The sequence below is a fragment of the Denticeps clupeoides genome, chromosome 15 (assembly GCF_900700375.1).
Source record: "Denticeps clupeoides chromosome 15, fDenClu1.1, whole genome shotgun sequence".
Classification (NCBI taxonomy): domain Eukaryota; kingdom Metazoa; phylum Chordata; class Actinopteri; order Clupeiformes; family Denticipitidae; genus Denticeps; species Denticeps clupeoides.
Window position 1 is genome coordinate 9,016,403 of NC_041721.1, and position 22,545 is coordinate 9,038,947.

General features: G+C 40.1%; 1 protein-coding gene across 1 annotated transcript in view; it reads right to left on the reverse strand.

Annotated features, from left to right (window-relative positions):
- The window catches only part of LOC114765084 (protein kinase C-binding protein NELL2-like), a 40,524-nt gene that overhangs the window by 3,466 nt on the left and 14,513 nt on the right, over positions 1–22,545 (reverse strand). Inside the window, exons 13-18 of the mRNA XM_028955159.1 lie at positions 18,831–18,956; positions 11,091–11,213; positions 10,180–10,275; positions 4,445–4,585; positions 3,665–3,858; positions 3,279–3,455 (exon numbers count right to left, since the gene is read on the reverse strand). Of these exons, the coding sequence (XP_028810992.1) occupies positions 3,279–3,455; positions 3,665–3,858; positions 4,445–4,585; positions 10,180–10,275; positions 11,091–11,213; positions 18,831–18,956 (857 nt within the window). The remainder of the gene's footprint in view (positions 1–3,278; positions 3,456–3,664; positions 3,859–4,444; positions 4,586–10,179; positions 10,276–11,090; positions 11,214–18,830; positions 18,957–22,545) is intronic.

Consider the following 22,545-nt stretch of genomic DNA (forward strand, 5'->3'; position numbering starts at 1 on the left):
ACAGGATGTCCAGTAACAATTAGATAATATTCGAATTAATAATGTTTTATAACGGACATATTTGTTTTTGTGTAAAATGCTATGAACGGAAACAGTCAGGAACGTCTCTGTAGCAGCCCTCGTAGTGGACATTAACCAGGTCTGTGGAATTGTGTCATAAAGTATTAAAGATTCAGGATTTCTATGAAGCTGCTATTAAAAATGTGTCAACCTTCGGTTACAAATCACTAATCATGTAAGATCCATGTACTTCTCAACACTCATACAAGCAATCACGTCTTTACAAACATACAATCATCTACATCTAAACCAAAAGGGCCACATTTACTGTATAATTATTATAGAATTACAGAACAAATTGTAGATTTTGATCTTTTATTAAAGCTTTTTAATCCAGCTGGAGTGGGCACATAATGCATGCTGTTTCAGAGACTTAAGAGTGATTGGGCTTATTGTACTGAGATTGCTTGAACAAAAAAAGGTGAGCAACCATTGGTTAACTTATTTCTATTATATTAATTTTTTCATTTTTAACCAAGGATTAAAAATGATTCAAAAAACAGAAATGAAACAAACTTAATCTAAAACCAGAAGATAACTCCAAATGATCAGTAAATGATTTATCATTCCAATTCACTTTTCAAATATTATTAATGTTAATTGAAAAAAAATCTGTGTTCAAACCAAAAGGGCAAAACATCACCTGTATCAGCTGAGACAGTTCAGGGTGTCTCCAGGCATCCTAAAGACTTTCTACCCTGGACTGTGGAGAGCATCCTGACACATTACTTCATGGTTTGGCAACAAAAGGATCACAAAGCCCTACAGAGGGTGATCTGTGTAGCAGAATGCTTCTGCAGGTCACGCCTTCCACCTCCAAGAGATGTAGGACCAGTTATTAAGGACAATTACACCCCAAAAACAATCTGTCCTAAATTTAAAATCAGGCAAAAATCCACAGGCCATAAGGATGCTGAACCAGGATATGCCACCACACCTCCCACCCCACACACCAACCATCTGAATGTTCACTGTTGTAGTCTCTCACCACTACGCTGCAATCTGTTGCTGCTACACTGTTCATTGCACAATCCATGCACAATGCACTTTAGCTGGAATCTCTGTACTGTAACTCACTATTTTGTTTGATTTTTACTTAACATTCACATTCTGCTACATACTGTGCAAGTTAAGTATCCATAGTCACAACCCAGTGATGTCTATGTCTTTAAACATAAATATTTACATGCATTTTTAACTTTTTTTTTGATGGCACAGCCAAAAAAACTGTGTTTCAGAATGCATTTCACTGCGTGTTGCACTATAAGTATGGACATGACGAATAAAAATTTCAATATCTTGAAATAATCATGTCCTTTTTTTGCTGCACACATAAAAAAATTGGTGCCATGCTGATGATACACACACATTTTGCTTCTTTTTTGGGCAAGCTTTAGCTACCCTCCATTAAAGCTGTTGGTAATATTTACAATACCTTTTACCTATTAGCTCATCCTAACTATGATTGTTATTTGTTAGTATAAATAATAAATAATGTTTTTAGCTCATATGCAAAATCAACCCTAAATCATTACAGAACCGTTATGGTTTAGTCACATGGGTTCTGGGGGCCACAGTGACAAGAAAAAAAAGCATTGCTAAAATTCAATAATTTGAATAATAAGTTTGTTTGAATGGGAAAACACAGAGGAATTGAAAATTTCAGTGACAGAATATTTATGGCATGGCATGTTCATGAGCACAATTTGAGAATTCGCTGAGAGAGGAACAGCTTTGAGCTTCTAAAGCTTATAAAATACCTGCAATGTCAGAGAGATGTAATGCTTTTTCTTCTCAGTGAGAACAACCATTGACCAGTGGGCCCGAGCTGCATACCTGGCACAACTCAGCAACACTGACGACTCACGGCCATTTTCAGCTTTTATGACTGAAAGCGCTTCCTTTTCACAAGATCAAGGCAAACCCCTGCTGAAAAGGCATAGGCATAGGCATAGGCATAGGCATTTTCAGCTTCTCACAATGAGAACCTCCTAGAGCCAACCAGTCTGGCTTCAGAGCAGGTCATTAAACAGAGATGACCCTTTTGGCGGTTTCTGAGAAGCTACATGGCTCCAGATCAGCAAAACTCATTCTATTCTTATTCTCCTCAACCTCTCTGCAGCATTTGATATAGTTAACCACAAGACTCTCCTGTCTATCCTGAAGACACTTGGAATTCAGGGGTCGGCATTGCAATAGTTTGCTTCCTACATTGATGAGAGATCTTACTCAATGACTTGGAAAGGATCCACATCTGCTACACACACTCTCTTCACTGGCATCCCTCAGGGCCCAGTACTCAGTCCTCTCCTTTTGTCCCTCTACACACGATCACTTGGTGAGGTCATTTCCTCACACGGGTTATCCTACCACTGCTATGCCGACAACACACAGCTCATCTTCTCTTTTCCTCCATCAGATGTACATGCTGCTTCCAAAATCTCTGCATGTCTAACTGACATTTCATCTTGGATGGCAGCCCATCATCTAAAACTCAATCCAACCAAAACCAAACAAATGTTCATTCCAGCAGATTCTTCACCACATCAGCCTCTTGCTATCTCCCTGAACAACTCACAGATCTCTCCTTCTGCAACAGCCCGCAACCGTGGACAACAGACTCTCATTCTCGACTCACATCACCAATCTTTCCTGCTTATGTAGATTCCTTCTCTACAATATCAGACGAATCCGCCCTTATCTATCAACACGTGCCACCAAGACACTTGTTCAGTCCCTAGTAATCTCATGACTGGATTAATTCATTGATGGTAACATGAAAGCACCTTGTAGGTTGCTCTGGATAAGGGCGTTAAGTAACATTGGAAACATTTTACTGGTTCCTATTAACAAAGTCCTCAAATAGATATAAGAACCTTGTGTGTGTGTGTGATTTTGCTACCTCACTACAGGAGAGGGTCAATTTCTGGCGGTATTGAGTGTTTTTAATGCCATGTTCTCTGCTGCAATCATAGCTCTGAACAGAAGCCTGAGCTCCATTACTGAGAGCTTCCTCCATACTCCCAGAAAACCTTCTGGCCTGCAAACTCCATGTAGCACAATCGGCCCCTCTTGACCGCACACAAAGACATAGCTGGTTATCTTCATTTCTGATAATGTCTACTGGGCTTCTGCTTATCCTGATGCTGCATGTTGGAAAGTGTGAAAATGTGTTTAGGTATTGATTTGCTGGTACTGGCCTGTACTGTCGCACTCACCAAGCACTGGCACTGCTGGCAGTTCTCCACCCAGGAGTCTCCACTGCTGTAGGTCAGTACGCCGTTCTGATGCAGGCACTGGCTGCTGATGCGTGGGTCACACTCTGGACAGCAGAAGAGGTCTGCCGTGGGATTGTCACAGTCACACACCATCCGCCGGCACATCACCAAGCCATTCTGACATGCACACCAAAAAGAAAACGATTGATTAAACTCTTTGTTTGGCCATTTTCCTAAGATTCCTGACTATAGAACGGGGACTTTTACTTTTTAATTCTTATCATTATCAGTAAAATTTTAAATACAGATCACCAGTATCATGTTAAAAGAAGTGCAATATGCACCAATTAGTGTGTTGCTGATTAGATGCGAAAATCCTCAATCACCTGGCAGGAGCACACAGAACACCTGTCACTGTCCAGCACCCAGATCTGGCTGTTGTGCTTGACCTTGTTGTCATGGACACAGTCTCCAGAACAGTTCTTTCCATGAGGGCATCGGCAGTCGTAGCTCCCGTCCATGTTAAAGCAGACAGTGTCATTGGCACAGCTGTGTCTTTCCATCTCACACTCATCTATGTCTGGGGGGAAAACAATTCATTTGCTTGAATGAAAAGTAATAATAAATAATTATTGGAAATATAAAAAAATGGATATTAAATGGAAACATAATGCTAATATATAAATGAATGAAAAAAAACGAAGATCACAACACAACCAGTCCCTCCAAGATTTCGTAATGTACAAACAATTATGGCAAATTTAACCAATCGTCTCTTTTGAAGATGTCAGTGTGACAGATTTGGCGCTTACACAAATTGGTTAAAAACATTGCAAATGTTCTAATTAAATGGAGGTGTCTTAATAATGTGGCTAAATTTGTCACAATAAAACAGATGAGTACTAGATGAGAATGAGAGAAAAATTAAGCTACCAGATGAGGAAAACCTACAGTGCATGTTTACAAAATGTATACAAACATAGACAGGCAAAAGATGCTCTTTTTAAGAATTTGCTGTTTAACTATGAAAATACAATATCAACTCGTTGATATTGGAAAATTATTTAGAATGCAAAAAGGCATCTTCTAAATTGAGACCTGTTCCTGGCAAATGCAAATCAAGCAGAGTACATGAAAGTGTCAACGCTGCAGGGAACCTCTCCTACCTTCGCACGACTCCCCATTGGCTGAGAACATCCCATTGTCATGGTAGCCATCCCGACACTCGCAGTGGTACCAGCCCGGCAGGTTGACGCATGTGGCGCGGCTGTCGCACTCCACAAAGCCATCCAAACACTCGTCAATGTCTGTTGCCAAAGCAGGAAAAGTGTGAGATATCCACAAAAGTAAAAGAAATTCAGCACACAAGCACCTCACTGGAACTCAACGCAAAGGGCCTGGCGATTAGAAAAAAAGTGGCATCAAAAGCAGCAATAGCTATTAAAAGAATGTTAAGGGTTTCAAATTCTACTGTGTTTTTGAAGGTTCTGTAGGTAGCACCCTTTGTACACCTTTGAATAAGCGCCCACATATTTTTTTCTTCATTTAATGTCTGTCTCTCATAGACACAGTCAGAAAGTCAAGGTTCAAATCAAGGCTGTTAGTTTTCCTAAACCATATTTCTGCTACCATTTCTCTCAGAATAATGTGTGACCCCGTAAATGTAAAAAAAAAACAATAAAAGAATAAGACCATTCACTTACACACAACACCCTTACACACAAAAGCAAGTGGAAGAGTGGGCTGAATGGGATTAGTGTGAGTGTTTCAGGGTCGAATGAGACTCTCCGATGGCTTAATGATGGAGCTTGGCAGCGCATCTTTAAAGCTCCTCATTACCAGCGGAGCTCCTTTTTGCTCACAGACCAGACAGCTGTTTCACACAACTATGCACTTGAGGAAGCGGTGGTTCCTAAGCGCCTGGAGGTGGATGGAGAATGATGATGAGCTGGAAGGAGCCTCAGATATATATGGAAAATAAATAGGACACAGTCTGTCCAGCTGCATCCCCCAGGGCATGCGGGATACGTGCTGGTTCAGGAAAACCTTCAAAAACAAGTCTGCAAGGCTACGTTTTTCATTTTTATTTTCCCCTCCATTAGAAATAAAAACAAATACAACCTTAAACCATTTAAAGGAGTTTCAGAGTTTAATACCAATAAAACATCAAGAAAAAAAATCTCCTACCATGTTCAAATGCAGCAAATTGACTCAGTTTTTTTATTCTCTATTTCTCCCAGGATGCTCTCAGGATTACAGTTTAACAGCAGAAGAACAGAAAGAGCGGACTAACAGCAGACAATCCCAACAATGACAAAGACCAATGGACTTGCTGCAATCCCAAGGAAACTGGGTTCAAAAATGTCTCACAGACAGGGACACAGAAAACTGTCTGGAAGCTACACCTTTACATCTTCAACTAGATGTCAGTTTTAGACGTTGGATGGATTTGTGATATTTTGTGACAGTGGACTCCCAAGTGAAACAAGACTCAGGAATTGTGCAGGATTTCAGAGACAGCAGTCATGTTAGGGTCAGAGAGGACCCAGTGAGGGGCTGGAAATAACACAAGGCTCATAGGACCAACCAACTGCAAGGACCAACAACTCATGGAAGCACCGTGGCCTCAGGAACAAATCAGTAAAGACTCCCAGAAACCTCAGGTGGGTATCTGGGCTCCGAAATAACCCAGAACCCATGGAAAAGATTTATGGGCTTAAGTAGACTTCATGAAACTGAAGACTACAGTACTTTTTAAAGCTAAAAAAGTACTTTTTCAGCATGTTGTCATAGCAAACCCTATACAGTTTGAGTTTTTAATAAGCTATAGGGGGTTCACATCACTGCAGCATTTCTCTGCTCAACTTCTACGCCCACAGACTCTCTCAACTCTTAGTTTCTTCAACGCCCTCTGTGTTCTGTTGAATCATAGCGCCAGAAAGTCCAGCGCTCACACCTTCAAAGGTCAGCCACAAACACTGAGCACCACCATCTGCGTCGTCCCCACCAATTTATTTATTTATTCTTCACTTTGTAGAGCCTTCAAAACCTAGTCTTTACAGTTCATGTAACCCTAAATATGAATGTGACATTTGCGTATGGATGTAACTGAAGAAGACTTCAGCTCAACCGGGTAACTTCAGACCGAATGGAAACCTCATAGCAACACTTTCACCGGAACTTCAGCCTCTTTCAGTGCTGTGAGTGCCAACTGTTTTTTATTTGGTATCAGTCAATATATAAGTTAATGAGGTAGATGTATTGGGGGTTAAGGCTCAGAATTTTATGGAGGAATTTCAAAATGTATTGCAATTTAACATTTCCATCAATTTCAATATGTATTACAAATTTGAAAGATGTTTTTGGTGGTTTTTCTTTTATCAATGCAATATGTTTGCCTCCAACTGAATTTGTCTTCACAAAGCACTCAGCACATACATGTTTAATGGCTGAACTGGATTACTCCCCGCAGACTTGTTCTTAGTGATAAACCACCGTGAGAAAAAAAAAAGAAATGACTTTATTTACTGCAGGACTGAGAGATATCTATATCACCGGAGCTGGGAGCGCAGTCCTCCGTACCACAGGAGACAAGTAGACACTTTATTCTTTTGTCTCATTCACATCAGGAGACTGCATCTTAATATTATTTTACGCATTCAATCTTTCTACACAACGAAAAAAAAATTGGTTGCAATGCACCGAGGCCCACAGGCTGTCAGAGGTGATGACTAAATTTCAGTCCTCCACTTATGCACATCATGCTATAATGATTCACTGAACTCAAAATTATTTTCAATATCAGCTCAACATGTATTATTAATTCAACCTGACTGGAGAGTGCAAAAAAATTATATATACCATTACTCATAACCGCATATAAAGTCTCATTTTAAACACCATTCAGATTTCCTATTATTCTAATTTCACATTACTAACAACCTTGCAGCGATAAACCATGACTTTTCATTCAGGGTGAAAATGTATTTCAGTAAACAATTGCTTGTCAAGAATATGTATTTCTAATTTGATTATAGTTACAGCTGGTAAATACTAAATAGGACCATTTTGACTGTTTTGTGTGTGTTTTGCTTACATTTTAGACACCTTTAGGATGAACCAATCCAGTATCAGTCAACCCTGCATCTCACCGTTCTGTTTAGTGCTTAACTAACTGCTGTCATATGATTAACATATTTAAGTTATTCATAATGAAGACCAATGGACAATTTTGGCCATTTGGCAAAATTTCATATTTCAGAAGATATTCATTACAGAGACAGCCCTATTTCAGGCTCCAATTCACTATTGCTGTAGTCTGGTTTTACCTATATTTACTTTAAAACTCATTCATTCAGACCCATTTTCTTTCACAGACTATGAGAAGTTTCTGTCAGATGCTCTGAAATTGGCATCGCGCAATAAGGCAAACCAAGAGTAGAAATGAATATCTGCACGTACATCTTATTTGTGGGAGGGGAGAGGCTGTTGTCGGTGAAACCACTGTGCAAACTACACTGAGGGAGACAGGCTCCTGGTGAGAGGATCTGCCAGATGCTCACCACTCTAGTAAACCAGCTCTAATTGGGTGTGATGGCAAGCGATGGTGCTAAATAAATAAAAGAAAGCAAAAAATGATTTAATTAATATTATCTAAACTCTTCTGAGCTAAATACAATGATCTGGCTGCCCTGGCCAATGTGTGGCAAGAGACTGTATGGCCCTGCAAATTTGAACCTAGGACCGCACATTTAACCGAGGAATGCAAATTAGTAACATCTTTGACACTGTCCAGATTCTAAAGAAATATGATAATAACCCAAATGATGAAAGAAAGTTGTAAAGCCATGGTGCCTTTTTATATCTAAAAGAATTGCATATTATAGTCTGGCCAACATTTTCTGTCTAAAATATCTTTAAACACACACACACGCACAAAAACTCTTCAGTTAAACAAAACTCCACAAAACAATAAGAATATTTGACTCGGCTTGCACAGTAGGAATCTTTATAAATCAACTGTAAGTTATCTGTAAAGAGACAGATGGCTTTTTTTTTTTTTTTTTATCTTAGACGCTGTTGGACTCTCACAATTTAAAGATAGCGGCCGAAGACTTTTCAGAACCCACTGGCCGCCAAAGGTCTGGTGAAATGTCACTTTTGAAGACCAAAGGACCTAACACCCTCCCAAAAAAAACGAACCCAGCAGAGAATGTATAATTTTTTCCCAGAGGACATATCAAAGCCGAGATGAAAGCCACGGTGCTCCCTGTTAATTTTAATTTTCTCCGTCTAATTTTCCCTCTTTCTTTTTCATTGCATATCCCATGACGGTGCACTCACCATACCCAGTACGCCCGCTTACCAAAAGCGCTCGATTAAAATGAGGCCGCAGAGCCACAGCGGTGGAGCGTTCCACTGAGAATATCTTATCAACTCTTTTCCTTTCACCTGGAAATGTAATATCATGTTGAAACTAATGGATTCCTCTTTCTACACTAATCCACACTGGAGTGCCAATGCGGCGGCCATAATGGCTGAGGGTGTTCACACGGAGAAGAGACATTGCGCGGGCCGGATCACCGAGTCGAGGGCACTTGTTTACTGAAAACTCCATGGAGTTTTCTCCCAAGGAGTCAACAACGTGGGGAAAGTGTGCGGTGATTACATATGAGAGCAAAATGCACACGCAGACCAGAAACCCACGCATGTGAAAATGAAATTGAGCGCAGGGAGTCGGGCGATCTGAGAAACTGTTGCTCGCCCGGTTCCAGCTCGAGGAACATGCCGTTACATAAGCGTTCATTACGACAGCCAAACACCCTGAGAACATTTCACCAAACGCCCCCTGCAAGTAAAAAAAAAAAAAAAAAACAGCCCTCGTCTGCAAACCTTCACGCTCCCATGCATCTACACCAGCTGTCTCCGGTTCCCTCGCTCGTGGCGTTCCCTTTCGTTCATGAAGACAGGATCCTGTCAACTGGTGGGTGGGTGGTAGTGAGGAGGTTTAAATGGTGAAGCTGCTGCATGGCAGATGTTAATCCTGGTCAGTTGTGAGGCTATCGTTGAAAAGTAACCTGAAGGACCCTGTCACCTACCCCTTACATCCAAGAGCCCGGGGTCAACACAGTTTTAGACAAAAGTTGTTACGTTACACTAAGCGCATACTTGACGAATAACATTCAAGGACAATAAAATTTCATTATTAAACACATCGCACCACCACCTCAGCAGGGGAACGCACAACCACCACCAGCTACAACTCACCATGAAGGCAAAGGAGGAAAGGAGGATTAAATCAGTGACCATTACTTCTCCATGGTGATGTGCTACTGTTCATCTATGTAGGACCTGGCCTGTTCTTTGATCACGCTCTCTGGATACACTTTCTCTGGTGGATTGACTCCTGGCTCCTGGACCCGTGTCCTCGTCTCAACCCTGCACACCCCCTTCAGTCTGATGGATCTTCTCATACTTGACCCCTGCCCGGCTCTCTGTAATTCTTCTTGCCTGATTAAACTGGATGTTGACAGCCACACGGCTACAGCCCTTTGCACCCCGCACACCTCTCGGCCGACTCCCCCAGCACGGTGAACCGCGGCTGGTTTCCCACTCGCTCCAGTGAGTGACAGCGACCACCATCGCACCAGAATCTGCTCCGGATCCCATCTTCGCTCCACCCGCCCTCCCATGTCCGCGCATGCGCCCCACGGAACCAGCCCTGACAGAAATACATTAGGACTGTCAAAGTGAATACTGATTTTTAAAAAACTACACTAAGAGATTTATTACTAATTCATAACCAACTTAACCAACCATACAGAGGCGTGACCCTGTCAACAAAAAAAGCAGGAGTAGCGGAGAGTAATAATGGGATGGAGATGTGGTGGAGAGCTCGTACCTGTCTCACACCTCTTCCCCGTGAAGCCCTGCTGGCAGATGCAGGTGTCTGGAGAAATGCACGAGCCACCATTTTGACAGAGACCATCGCACAAGGCTGAGGAGGGAGCAGAGGACAGACGTTACACTGCATTCGTACGACTGGAATCACTGGCCGCTTTATTAGAAACACATTCCTGGTAGCTAGGTGGTGTGGGGTGAGGGCGTGGCTTCATTTTTTAGCCATGAGTGGTTGCCGTCTAACCACAGGATGCTTTTGGCCAAGCAGCAAATGAACTACAGTTTACAGTCTACATACAGACATGGATGCGCCTGGTCATTTACGGGTCTTGCATTGTTTCTAGATAAAAACACAGGATTATGAAAATAATCATGAGGTGTAATAAACTTAACTTTTGATATGATGGCAGGATTTCACACTCTTGGTTTCTCTCCACAACCTTAAGTTAGACAACGGGGATGGTTTCCAACAGTCCTGAAGGTTTCTACTGAACGCTTTCTTATCATTCAGTTAATGAGCATCTCATGAAGCAGCCATGAATGTAAAAAGAGGCAACTCACAAAAAAAAAAACATACACTTCCTCATGCTACAAAAATACTAAATATGTTTCTTGAATTGAAATTTTCTAAATGGCTCTATCTTAGCCTCCATAACTGCCAAAGAGTAGGTGTGACCAAACTATTGACTAGTAGTCTGCTTATTGTGTGGATATTATTTAGATTAACCTCTTTCCAATGAGTGTTTTTCTCCTTGATGTATTTTTGTGATTGTACTTTTCCCTAATTCCTTAAGGGAATCTTCTGATGCGAGTCTTTATTATTTAAATTTCAGCCAAAGGGAAACGAACTGAAAGCTGAAAACCAGTGGAGCAAAGGATTCTGGGATGCTGGTGGGACACTGTGGGACTTACCCCTGCAGACAGTGCCATTGCCGACAAATCCTGGTTTGCAGGAGCAGCTGTGACCCCCCACCGTGTTGAAACAGAGAGCGTTCTCATCACAGTCATGCTGGCCTGTCACACACTCATCATGCTCTGAAACGCACAGAGAGAGAGGACAATGATCAGAAAAACACACACACACACACACATGATTTTTTTTTTAATTGTTGCTTTTCAGACATTTAACAGATGTAAATAAAAGGTCAAGCTGTAAAGGAAACATATAAGGAATGACCACTAGATGGAGAATTGTGACTGTGAATATCCAAACATATTGTCATGCAACTTAAGGGATCAGGACATACAGTGTTAATTTCACCGCCTGGTTAAAAAAACAATGCTCATCACACCATTATGAAATGTGTTATTGACCAAATCTGAACACGAATGTGATTTTATTAGGTCAAAAGTAGGCATGTTTTATTGATATCAACATCAAAACCTCTGTAATGACAAAGCATGAAAGAAGGACATTTCCAAGACCAGAAAGTCATGACTTATTCTGACAGAGCCTCTGATGATTCAAATGACACCAATTACCCTTCATAATCACACCTATTTGACACGCTCTCTGCTGCTCAAGTGCTTTCCCTCTGCTGCCGTCTGTTCGAAGTCCATCAAACCCTTCACTTTCTGCTGTCAACTGTGTCACTGTTTATTAGTCATTAACCATTTACAGTATATGCAATAACCTGTCAGCTTTAACCATTCCTCAACCGTTCCTGAGCACCCTTCACTGTTCCCCTACATCCTTTATTGCTCCCTGACCCTCAGTTGTCTCCTAATGTCCTTTACAACCACAACTCTGGTTCTGGTTTAATCTGCTCTAAAGAAGGTAATTCAAAGTCACTATTCTCATAATCTAAACCTTGGATTCTCTACTGTCTTATCTATATTCATCTGCATTCCGTAACTCAAATTTCCTTAAATTAACCAGTAATAAAACCAAAATCCTACTTATTGGTACTAAATCAACATTATACAAAACTGACAGTATTTCAATTTATATTGATAACTGTTCTCTCTCCCCATCTCAGCAGGTTAAGGGTCTGGGTGTCATCCTCGACAGTACCCTTTCTTTTCAATCTCATATCAATAACATTACCTGGTCTGCATACTTAATATCTTCTTAATATCCATCTCCTCCATCCCTCCCTCACCCACCATACTATTGCCATTTTTGTTCACAGCCTTGTCACTTCCACTGGCCCCTGGTTTCATGATCGTCCTGTGTAATGTTCCCTGATTGTGTTCACCTATGTATAATTGCATAAAGCTACCCTCTTTTTGTCTGTTTGCCATTGGGCCATTGTTTGGTGATGTTTCTTGTCTACCATGTATTAAACTCCTGTCTCGTGACATTGTGCGTATGCGTCCTTCTTCGTCGTCATGTCCAGTCATCGTGACATCTTGTTTTATTATGCATCAAATAAAGAAGTTTATGTTAACCAGATTGTTACTTAATCATTTACAATTTAAAAAGAAAAAAAGAAGTAAACCTGTAAAAAAAGTTTTTAACTGCGATGCCATCAACACTACCACAACTTATTCTCAACCTGGAGCCAAAACTGGACAAGGTGCACCGCACATGTATTTGCCGGCAGGAAAACAGTTTTTCGGTTTTGCTTTGGTCTGTGAAAAAGCTCAATACTAAGTAGCAAATCACCACCTACCAAAGTGCAGTCGGTCATACGTCAGTCAATAAATCAATTTCACTCCAGCACATTGTGACAAGGACAGTAGTCTGATTCAGTGGTTGAACTATAGGCATACCTCCACTAAACTGTACATGGAAACATGCTTACTGTCTTTTACTTTTCCCTACGTTGCTGAATGCAAATCATCACAAAAATGCCAGATCATCGATTCCCAAACTCCCAACACCCAGCTTCCCACCCCCATCCTGCCAATTGTTGTCTTGCTCCTGGTGAACCATTACATGTCCTATCTTTTTTTCCAGGTGAACCATTCAAGCCTACTCCCTCTCAACAATATTAACATGTGGGAAGCTCACCTACACACAACAGGCTCCTTGTGAAGAGTACTTCTTGCGTGATATATAATAAACACAATCAACAGACGAGATATGGACTACAACAGACCCACAGAGGGATGATTTATGTTCTAACACAATCTGTTATGATATAAAAAAAATTAATGAAATCTGAACCAACGAGTAACCAGGGATGGTTCTCCCCTGGGACTAAGCAAGAACAATGAGCGCCGCAGCAGAATTCCCTTGTTAAAATTCTGCTGCAGTACATCAGCTGTGCCGAGGCACTTTATTAAAAAGAATGCACACACACACTGTGTAAGAAGTTGGTGCAAATTTTAACTGTGGGGTGCACTTTGTAATTGTATTATGTTGTTATATTATATCTGGTATCTGCAGTATTGTTATTTACATGAGTGCTTTCCTACTTGCTCTGAATTGTAATGAAATAAGTAAAAGATAATTTTGCTATTACTAATAATGTATGAGAAGAAACACCATTTTTCATTATTTTAATATTTATTGCACCCAAAATTTAGACAATAATAGGGATAGCCCCAAATAACAAAAATTGACAATTTCTACCATTTGCCACAGTGACAGCTTGACAGCGATGTCTCAGGCTCCTAATTATGTTGCTCTGAGGCAATGTGTTCCACTCTTCCACAAGTGCTACATGCAGGTCATGTGGGAGGTGGGGTACAATCATTCAGTCTCTGCTTCAAACATGCTCTATGGGGTTCAGGTCAGGGGACATTGATGGTCATTCCATATGAGGCACTCCAACTTCAATGTGGTGGAGCATTATATCCATATTCATACTATACTATATTCATATATAGACCCGACACTCATCAGTGAACAGGACAGTAGACCACTGCTGCACTGTCCGGGTCACATGGTCTTGTGCCCACTGCAAACGTTGGTGTCTTGGTGTCAGTGGAGTCACATGCAATGGTCGTCTGCCATTCAAGCCAAAGCGGTGAAGTCAGTTACGAATGGTTTGTCTGGAAACCCCTGTACCCTCGCATCTCGTAAACAGGCCTGCAGCCTTGTGACTGTTGCATAATGATGACTGAGTGCATAGGTCCTTAGGTACTGTTATCATTGTGGTCTGTCACTCGTGGTGCTCCACTCCTGGGTCGGTCATGACACTTTGAGACACACCAAGTTCACGAGCAACATCGGACTGCCTGCCACCGACGCGAAGCTGTGCCATGGCCAGGTGACGCTGCTCGTCCGTTAAGTGATGTTGTGTCTTCATGGCTGTTTGAATGATTAACTTGGAATGACTTACTGAAAATACCAGCTTTTTATAGTCACAGAATGTTGAAAGGTTGTCTCTTGGTATTTGTCCCAAAATAAGGCACAGCTGTACACAATGAGATCATTACATGGAAATGACAAAATGAGGTGTGTCTATCACCCCAATACAATTGCCTTCCTATCCCAAAAATGTCTGAAGTGAAAAAAAATGTATGTATGTATGACATCCACCAAGTCTCTCACAATATCCCTAACTTATTATGAGTAGTGTGTACTTTCTACCTGTCACACCTTGCAGTCATTAGCTTAGAATTCCCAAGTAAACACAACACACCGTATGTTACCATAAAGTTTCTTTTATTAATTCAATAACTATCCTAGCAAACAGTGAGGAACCCACTGCTCCGATATTCATCCATAGTTTCACACAATTATGTATACACACTGTTCAGGTTTTCACCTTGGTGACAGAGTAGTAAGGAGAGGGGCTTTGTGTCTCAAGGTCAGGTTGGTGTTTGATTAACTCGGTGTATAGTATTGTTGCAGCAGCTTGCTGAAAGGCTGGGTATATTATAAATATGTATATTCATATAAATATATATGTACATATTTTACTTGTATATAAATTAGTGGTGGGCCGTTATCGGCGTTAACATGCTGCGTTAACGTGAGACTCTTATTGGGCGATAAAAAAAATCTATTCACAAAGTTGGGTTGGGAGCTGGGTCTATACTACGCAAGCTATTGTGCCGGAGTTAAATGGTTACACTAGATTTATAAGTATATTTCTTCTTTCTTGTATCTTTTATTTTCTTATTTTCTAAAGACTTTTATTTTGTTTTTGAGACCCGGTTTAGTTCTCTTGGACACATGGCGTGAGCTGTGAGAGGTGCGTGGGGTTTGTGTGCAAAAAGTTATTTCTTTCATTTTAATTTATGTACATATTTGGAATATTTTGCATGTGTGTTATTTTGTGAATATTTTTTTATGTTCTTTTAATACTGTATATTGTAGAGAGAGTAAAGACGCGATGTGTGACGCGATGTTCTGACGCGACCTTGCTTTTTGTACAGGAATGCAGTATTGTAAATTGTGAATGCTTTATGTTAATGTTCAGTTCTCTTAGACACATGGCGTGAGTTGTGAGAGAGAGAGGTGCAGAAAGACGCGATGTGTGACGTGATGTTCTGACGCGACCTTGCTTTTTGTACAGAATACACTTTGCACAAAAAATCTCTTGGGTGTCAGCTCATCATTTGTGGTTCAAGAAACGAAATCAAAAAGTTACACAACGCAGAAGAAGAACCGCTACACTATGATGACTTTCACCTTGATATTTTAGCGTGGATGTATACCTAGCCGAATTGCACTGTAGGGGGCGAGAACGAGTCTTCGAACTGTAAAATGACCGCATCAAACGTGACGTGGTAACATGGATGCAGCTATTTAACTGAATAATCAGTTGGTAAACACAAGTACATCTTATTGAACATAATTTATTTTGTTTTGGAAACAGGAGATGAGCCCCTGGTCTAATGTGCCACCTGGCTTGAGAAACCCGTTCTCAAAGACTTACTTTTAGTCATTATTTGGGTAGCACACATATTCTGAATACCTTGACAAAAGAATGAGCCATTTTAATGTAGATTAATCTAAAATATAGATTAATCTAGATACATATAGATTAATCTAGATACATATAGATTAATCTAGATAAATTTAGATTACTCTAGATTAATCTAGATTTATTCCAATATTACAGTGATATTAATCTAGATTAAGAAAATTAATATATACCCACCTCTAATATAAATATGTATTTTTATTGATGCCTATGATTGCTTTTTTTCATCAACTACTGGTAACTGTGCAAGTGAAGACTGGACGGCAATGTCCTTGCTTCACACACTGGTTCTGTCATCACAAATAACCCATCAGTTTCAGATATGAAACCCCTGTCTGTGTCATCTTCATCGCTGCTGGAGTTTTATTTATAATATATGTATATATTATATATTTCTACATAGAAACAGTCATCACCAGATATGTGCCAAGACTACAGATCTCCAATGATGTAAATTGTCAGTCATGGCTCCAACAAACACAAGTTATTCTGGAATAGAATTTTTTTTCCTGTGATTTTCATGTAAAGTTCTCCAATATGCTTTCTGTGTACACTCACTGCAAATACATTATAAATTAATTATGTGCCACAAACTGAATTACAACAAATCCGGTTGTGAACAAAAATGCATTTGGTAGATGAGACGACGTTCTGTTATTGATAAAGCATTTTGTGCTTGGAAATAAAGCATTTGCCACTTGGCCTCACTTGTATAGATAAAAAAAAAATTCAAATAAATTCAAACTTGTGCACAAAATTCTAGATGTAATCTTCTTTTGTATTATAGCATAGTATGAAGTAATAATTATATCTGATTTATATCAGACAACAGTGTCACATCAGCTACTGCTTAGATTTAGATAAGATTTCGCATGACTGAACTAGTAGACATACTGTATAAAGATCAGACAACAGATTTCTTCTCCCTTAAGAAACAGGCAGGCATTAAAGCTGTAAAACCTCCTCAGCATGTGTGTTACCTCCTGCATCTCCAGATGGAAAACATTCATTACCCTGTTCGGGTGATTAGACAAATAAATAATTACAATGAAGCAATCATCCTTGTAGCAACCGCACTGTAATTACAGTGGAGAGTAAGAGGCTTTATCGTGTTGTCTGGAGAGGAGAGGTGAGGAGAGGAACCAGCACAAGTGACAAACATCTCACCAGGAATGCTCTCGGAAAAAAAAAAACAGAACTCGTTTTCCAACCCTCTCTTTTTCCCATTTTTATCTGGGCAGATTTCACCTTGAGAGAACATTAAGAACAGCATGCCATCCCTCTCCCTGTAGTTTTCATTAGTTTGGAGGTCATTTGCAATTCATCTTGTGCATAATGTGTGTTTAATGCAAGTTTGAACTTTCATATTCTGAAAGAGGGGAGCAGCAGGATCCTGAGTGTCTGAACAACACAAGCATATTAGCACAGGTTGGGGGATAATGGAAAATGGCAGCTTAATAACAGAGGCTAAAGGTGTCATTTGAGACTAAATGTTGCGGTAAAATAATGTGTGTGTGTGAACATACAGTCTAAACCAAAATAGGTATATAATGTGAACATGCTGTCCTTGAATGAACATTTGTAGATTTGTTGCTAGTGAGGTCAGAGAGGTTAATAAAAATGATTAACCATCTCTTGTCAGAAAATCAGCCACAATATGAAAAACTGATAAAACACAACGCAGTGACCTTGGTCTTCATACAGTGGAAGCAGGTGCCAAATTTTAGATATTTTTATTATTTAGTTTTTCAGTTTGCTTTTTCGCTTGAGTCTATGTTCAGGACTGGGTGGCCGATGGAATGCAAGGTCGTGGAAGTTGCCAATGCTTAGGTATTTAATGACTTATCTATGAATCTTTGCTACAAATAGCTGTCATAACCTCATTTTAAGGTTCTGTACCCTCCTCATTTTCCACAAGCTTTCAATGCCGACTCTTTGGAAAAGGTCTGTCTCACATAACAAGAGCGTTAGAAGCCTCGAGTTTAAACCTGCCCTTCATCACCTGCTCCTTTATCATGTTTTTATTACCAGTGTACATCGCGAAAAATTATATTTTTCTAAAGAAAGCTGACTGGACAATGACATCTGGAAGCAAACAGTCTAGAATGGTCACAACGAGTCTCCCAAACCACCCACGTCTTTACACAATTTGTCCCTGCTACTGTACACAGTGGGTCAGAAAAGCAGACGGAAAAAGTTGCTAAAGTCTCATGAGTTGCTCCAGGGGACTGTCCCTGAAACTGCTTTCCCTGTAACCCATTTTAGCATAAACATATGTAATATGCCTGTAATTTTAATTTGTGGCACTTTCACATTTATCTTTATTTCAGCATTAGCAGATATTAACCAGAAGTCTTTTTTAACTAATATTAGGCATTACGTATCTAACTGGAGAAACCCAAGTCATTTGATCAATCAAGAAATTTCAACCCTGTGCATGTAGTATAACAAATGTTAACAGATATAAAAAAAAGCAATTTTAATCACAGTAAGCGTGATTAGTGAATAAAGCCACCAGGCTGTTGGTGTTACATTACAGTCAATGGCTTTTTAATTGCAGACTGTCTGCTGCAGGGATTCTTCTTGTGAAATTGCATCTGCATCTCCACAAGCACCCGGCTCCATAAAGCCCATCAATTAGAGCTACTTTCAGGGCATATTAAAGTGCCTCAGGATCACTGATGAATTCTGGGAAATGATAGGCACCATTGTGGTTTTATATGAAAAAAAAAGAACAAAACAAAAAAACAAAAACAGATGAAAAAGATGCAGCGGAAAGCATGCACACCAGCGTGAAGAAAGGAAATGATGAGATGCACTATCTTACCAGTGCAGGAGTAGTCGTCGATGCGGATGTAGCCGGTGTGACAGATGCACATGAAGGAACCAGGAGTGTTCACACACACAGTGTTCTCCCGGCAGTAGTGCTTCCCCTCTGCGCACTCGTCAATATCTGGATTGAAGCACACACACACACATGCCTATATGTCTATAACAAATGTATTATAAATGAATAATGACCTTAACCAAGGCTAAACCTGACCCGAAAGTTAAACTTAGAAATCAAAGGCCAATAAACATTGCATATCTTTTGTCTATTGGGGACGACCAACTGTCTGTCTTTATGTGGCTATTTACTACTGCCCACAATGTGTGTTTGTAAGAATCCTGTGTGTATTTCACTGAAAAAAAAAAGAATGACCACACTGCCGGTTAGCCATTTTGAAAAGCTGGATTTTACTTGCATGCTTATACCATGTGATATGCTACTGTCCCTTATTCCTGATGCTATAGCTGGTCAGAGGAGTTGAACTGATAAACATTAGTTTATCAGTTAACATTAGTAAACAGTAGTTGAAAAGCTAAACATTAATGACCTTAACATGTGTGTTTGAAAGGACACGAGAACCTACGGACTCATGGACAACCCAAAAAAATAAGACCTGCAGGCGCAGTTGTTGTGGCAGAAGAACAAGAACTATTAACATGCAAACAGGAAGCAACAAACTGCAGGATCAGTAGTTTTCTCTAGGTTGGTTAGGCATTCATGGAAGCTGCAGAAGATCTTATTTCTGTGTTCCAATTAGCTCCCTGCTCTTGTAATCAAAATTGTAATATTGTTCTCTGCTTTTTGGCTGTGTATCTTTTGCAGAATAATTCCCAGGAGGGATGATTTCAAGAACCGGTGTGAAATTAGTGCCTGGCATGTTTCCCACTTCATTCACATTGCAACGGTTCACAACAGATGCTAAATGGTCTGAAATTAAGGGGTTAAGGCAGAGATTTGAATAAATCTATCTCCTCTCTGGAGTATCTCAGATGTATAATAAAATGTCAGACTATGCAAATGCAAACTGCCCTACAAAGTTATTTTTCAGACTTCCAGTCATGCTAAAAAACCTGCTTTCAGAGGGATTTCTCCTCTAAAGTGAGCTATAAATGAGATTAATGAAAATCCTGCAGGCAAAGCATTACTATTCCATGTCAGTTTCAGGCTTTTGTTTACGATGAACTCCCTAGGGCAGAATAATGAGGGGCTCATCGATTTCAACTGACTATGGCGTAACGTCAATAGACAATGGAGCTTCAGCCTGACAATGTGATTTTAAAAAATGTTTCTTTCTTAATTGATTTCTTTCTGCCCCAGAGGGCATTTTCAGTGTGCAATTCACTCACCACCAACTTTCTTTACAAGGAAAACACTCTTCACGCTAAACTCAAGGCCCCGTCCAACAGATAAGTCATGATTTAAAAGGACAGCATGAAAAGAAGCGTTTCGTGTTTGTGACACCATCAATTTAGCCCCTCACATTCCAGATGATTTAATCAGAAGCTGACATCTTCCAGAGTACAACCTTGACTGGTCTAAGTCATCAAAATGATAAAGCCAAGACATACAGTCGAATCTACCATGACTTGAAATATGACATGAGAACTCTGAAAGAAAACTGAAATTCGCAATGAAGAAATGAATCACTGCGGGCCAGGAAGTGTGTATAATATTGTACTTAATAAAATGTATAATAAAAATGTTAATATACACTAGATTTCCAATCATAGCTGATATATCAAAAATGCAAAAAGCCTATTTTAAACATTGACTAAAGAGAAGCTTTTAAGCTCTCTTGTTACCTGTAATAATTATGATGATAATGGCTATTATTGTTGTCATTATTATTATTTCAGCTATAAGTGATTGTTGCACAAATCAAACATAATAAGTAATAAACAAAGTAATAAAGCAATAAAATATGTAAATATGCAAATGGTATGTATGAATGTACTAGAGTCATTTCAGCCAACTGTGTTGCCAACATAAAGCCTATAGTCTTTTGCCATCATGCTATTTTTTAGTGTCCTGAATAATTTCAGTCAAATTGACTGAAAATTTGCCCCCAGTCTTGTCATTTAGTATGTTTGTGTTTTTTATGTTTTAAGCACTCTTTTTATCGCACTGTTGTCCCCATCTGTCGTCATACTCATTTAGAAATCGTGCGATTTTGTTTCTCTCTGCGTATACAAATGACTCGCCAATGAATTACACGTTGTCTCTTACATGAACAGATATTGATACAATACTATAAGACAATAACAAATTATAGTTATAAAATGCAAATCAGAAAAAATACATATACAACTAGTAAAAAATAGAGAGGTTAGTTAATTGCAAGATTATATGGTGGTAGTAGCCTAGTGGGTAACACACTCGCCTAGGACCCAGGTTCAAACCCCACCTACTACCACCGTGTCCATGAGTAAGACACTTAACCCTGAGTTTCTCCAAGGGGGACTGTCCCTGTAACTACTGATTGTAAGTCGCTCTGGATAAGGGGCGTCTGATAAATTACGTAAATGTAAATAAAATTTTGTTTTTCCTTTTTAAACAGCAGCTTTCTCTATTGTGAATTCAGTTGTGCATTCAAGTAAGTAAAGGTGCAATGGGTAATATTCGAGAAATATTCATTTTAACATGGTTAACATCAAAAAAACTATAATACAGTCTGTTGCAAATGGCGCTGTTAAAGTAAGTAGAGAGGAATAAATCCCCATTGATCTTTCTGCCAGCTAGCATCCTGCCACATTAAAGAGACAGCAGACAGCAGAGACAGCTGGTGCAAAATGAAAGCACAGACAGACTTGCGTTACTCGTGAGCAGATCTGTGACAGATAAATAAATAAATAAATCCAGCATCATGCTGCTTCCTTTGCTGGTAAATGTGCATAAAGCACATCGCTAACATTTGGAATGAGGGATACTAGGAGCGCTGACAAACGCAGAAGCAAGCCAGCAGGATAACAAGGAAGCGGCTTATCAAACAAAGCCACATCCACGTCTGTCTGTCAAGAGTAGCCCTCTGACCGGCCTGCAACTCTGTCAAACATTTCAAGCCGGAAGTGTGAATTGCGAGCTCAAGGTTTCTCTCCACCCCTCCCTCCCACCATGTGAAGGACCTTCAGAGGCATGGGACGCTTCTTAGAAGCCGTACCGGCCAAATTTAGATCAGCCGCTTCACAAGGGCTCTCTTCAAGAGTCCATAGCTTCGTTCTGCATACTAATGCATCGCATCAGCAGCATCAAAACATGCCCACAAGGCCGCTAATTGCCAACATGCTCCCGACTCTTGCAGATAGACTCAATTCCACCATCACGCCCTTCTTACTCTTACGTGCAGCAAGGTATTTACTGAAGCAATTAGGTTTGTTTAACCATCAAATACGGTGACAGTGTGATGTCTTTATGTCTTCGGCATAGGGTGGCCTTTGGTGAAGAAACAATCCGCAGCTTTTGGCAATATAAAGACCCGGAAGAAGGTGGAAGAAGCCCGTTCCCTGACTAAGAAAAAAGCCATTTGGTGGCTTGGAGTTGGGAAGTCACAGGAAAAACTGAGCTTCAGGTAACTGTGCTACATTAATTACAAACCATAGAAGAAGGGCGATGAGAAACCCCCCCAACCCAAATGCATACACAAAGACAATGGCTAATTACCATGCCAAATGTTCTCATTAGGTGCTGTGAAATTTGGTGTGAGTGTGGGCTTGAG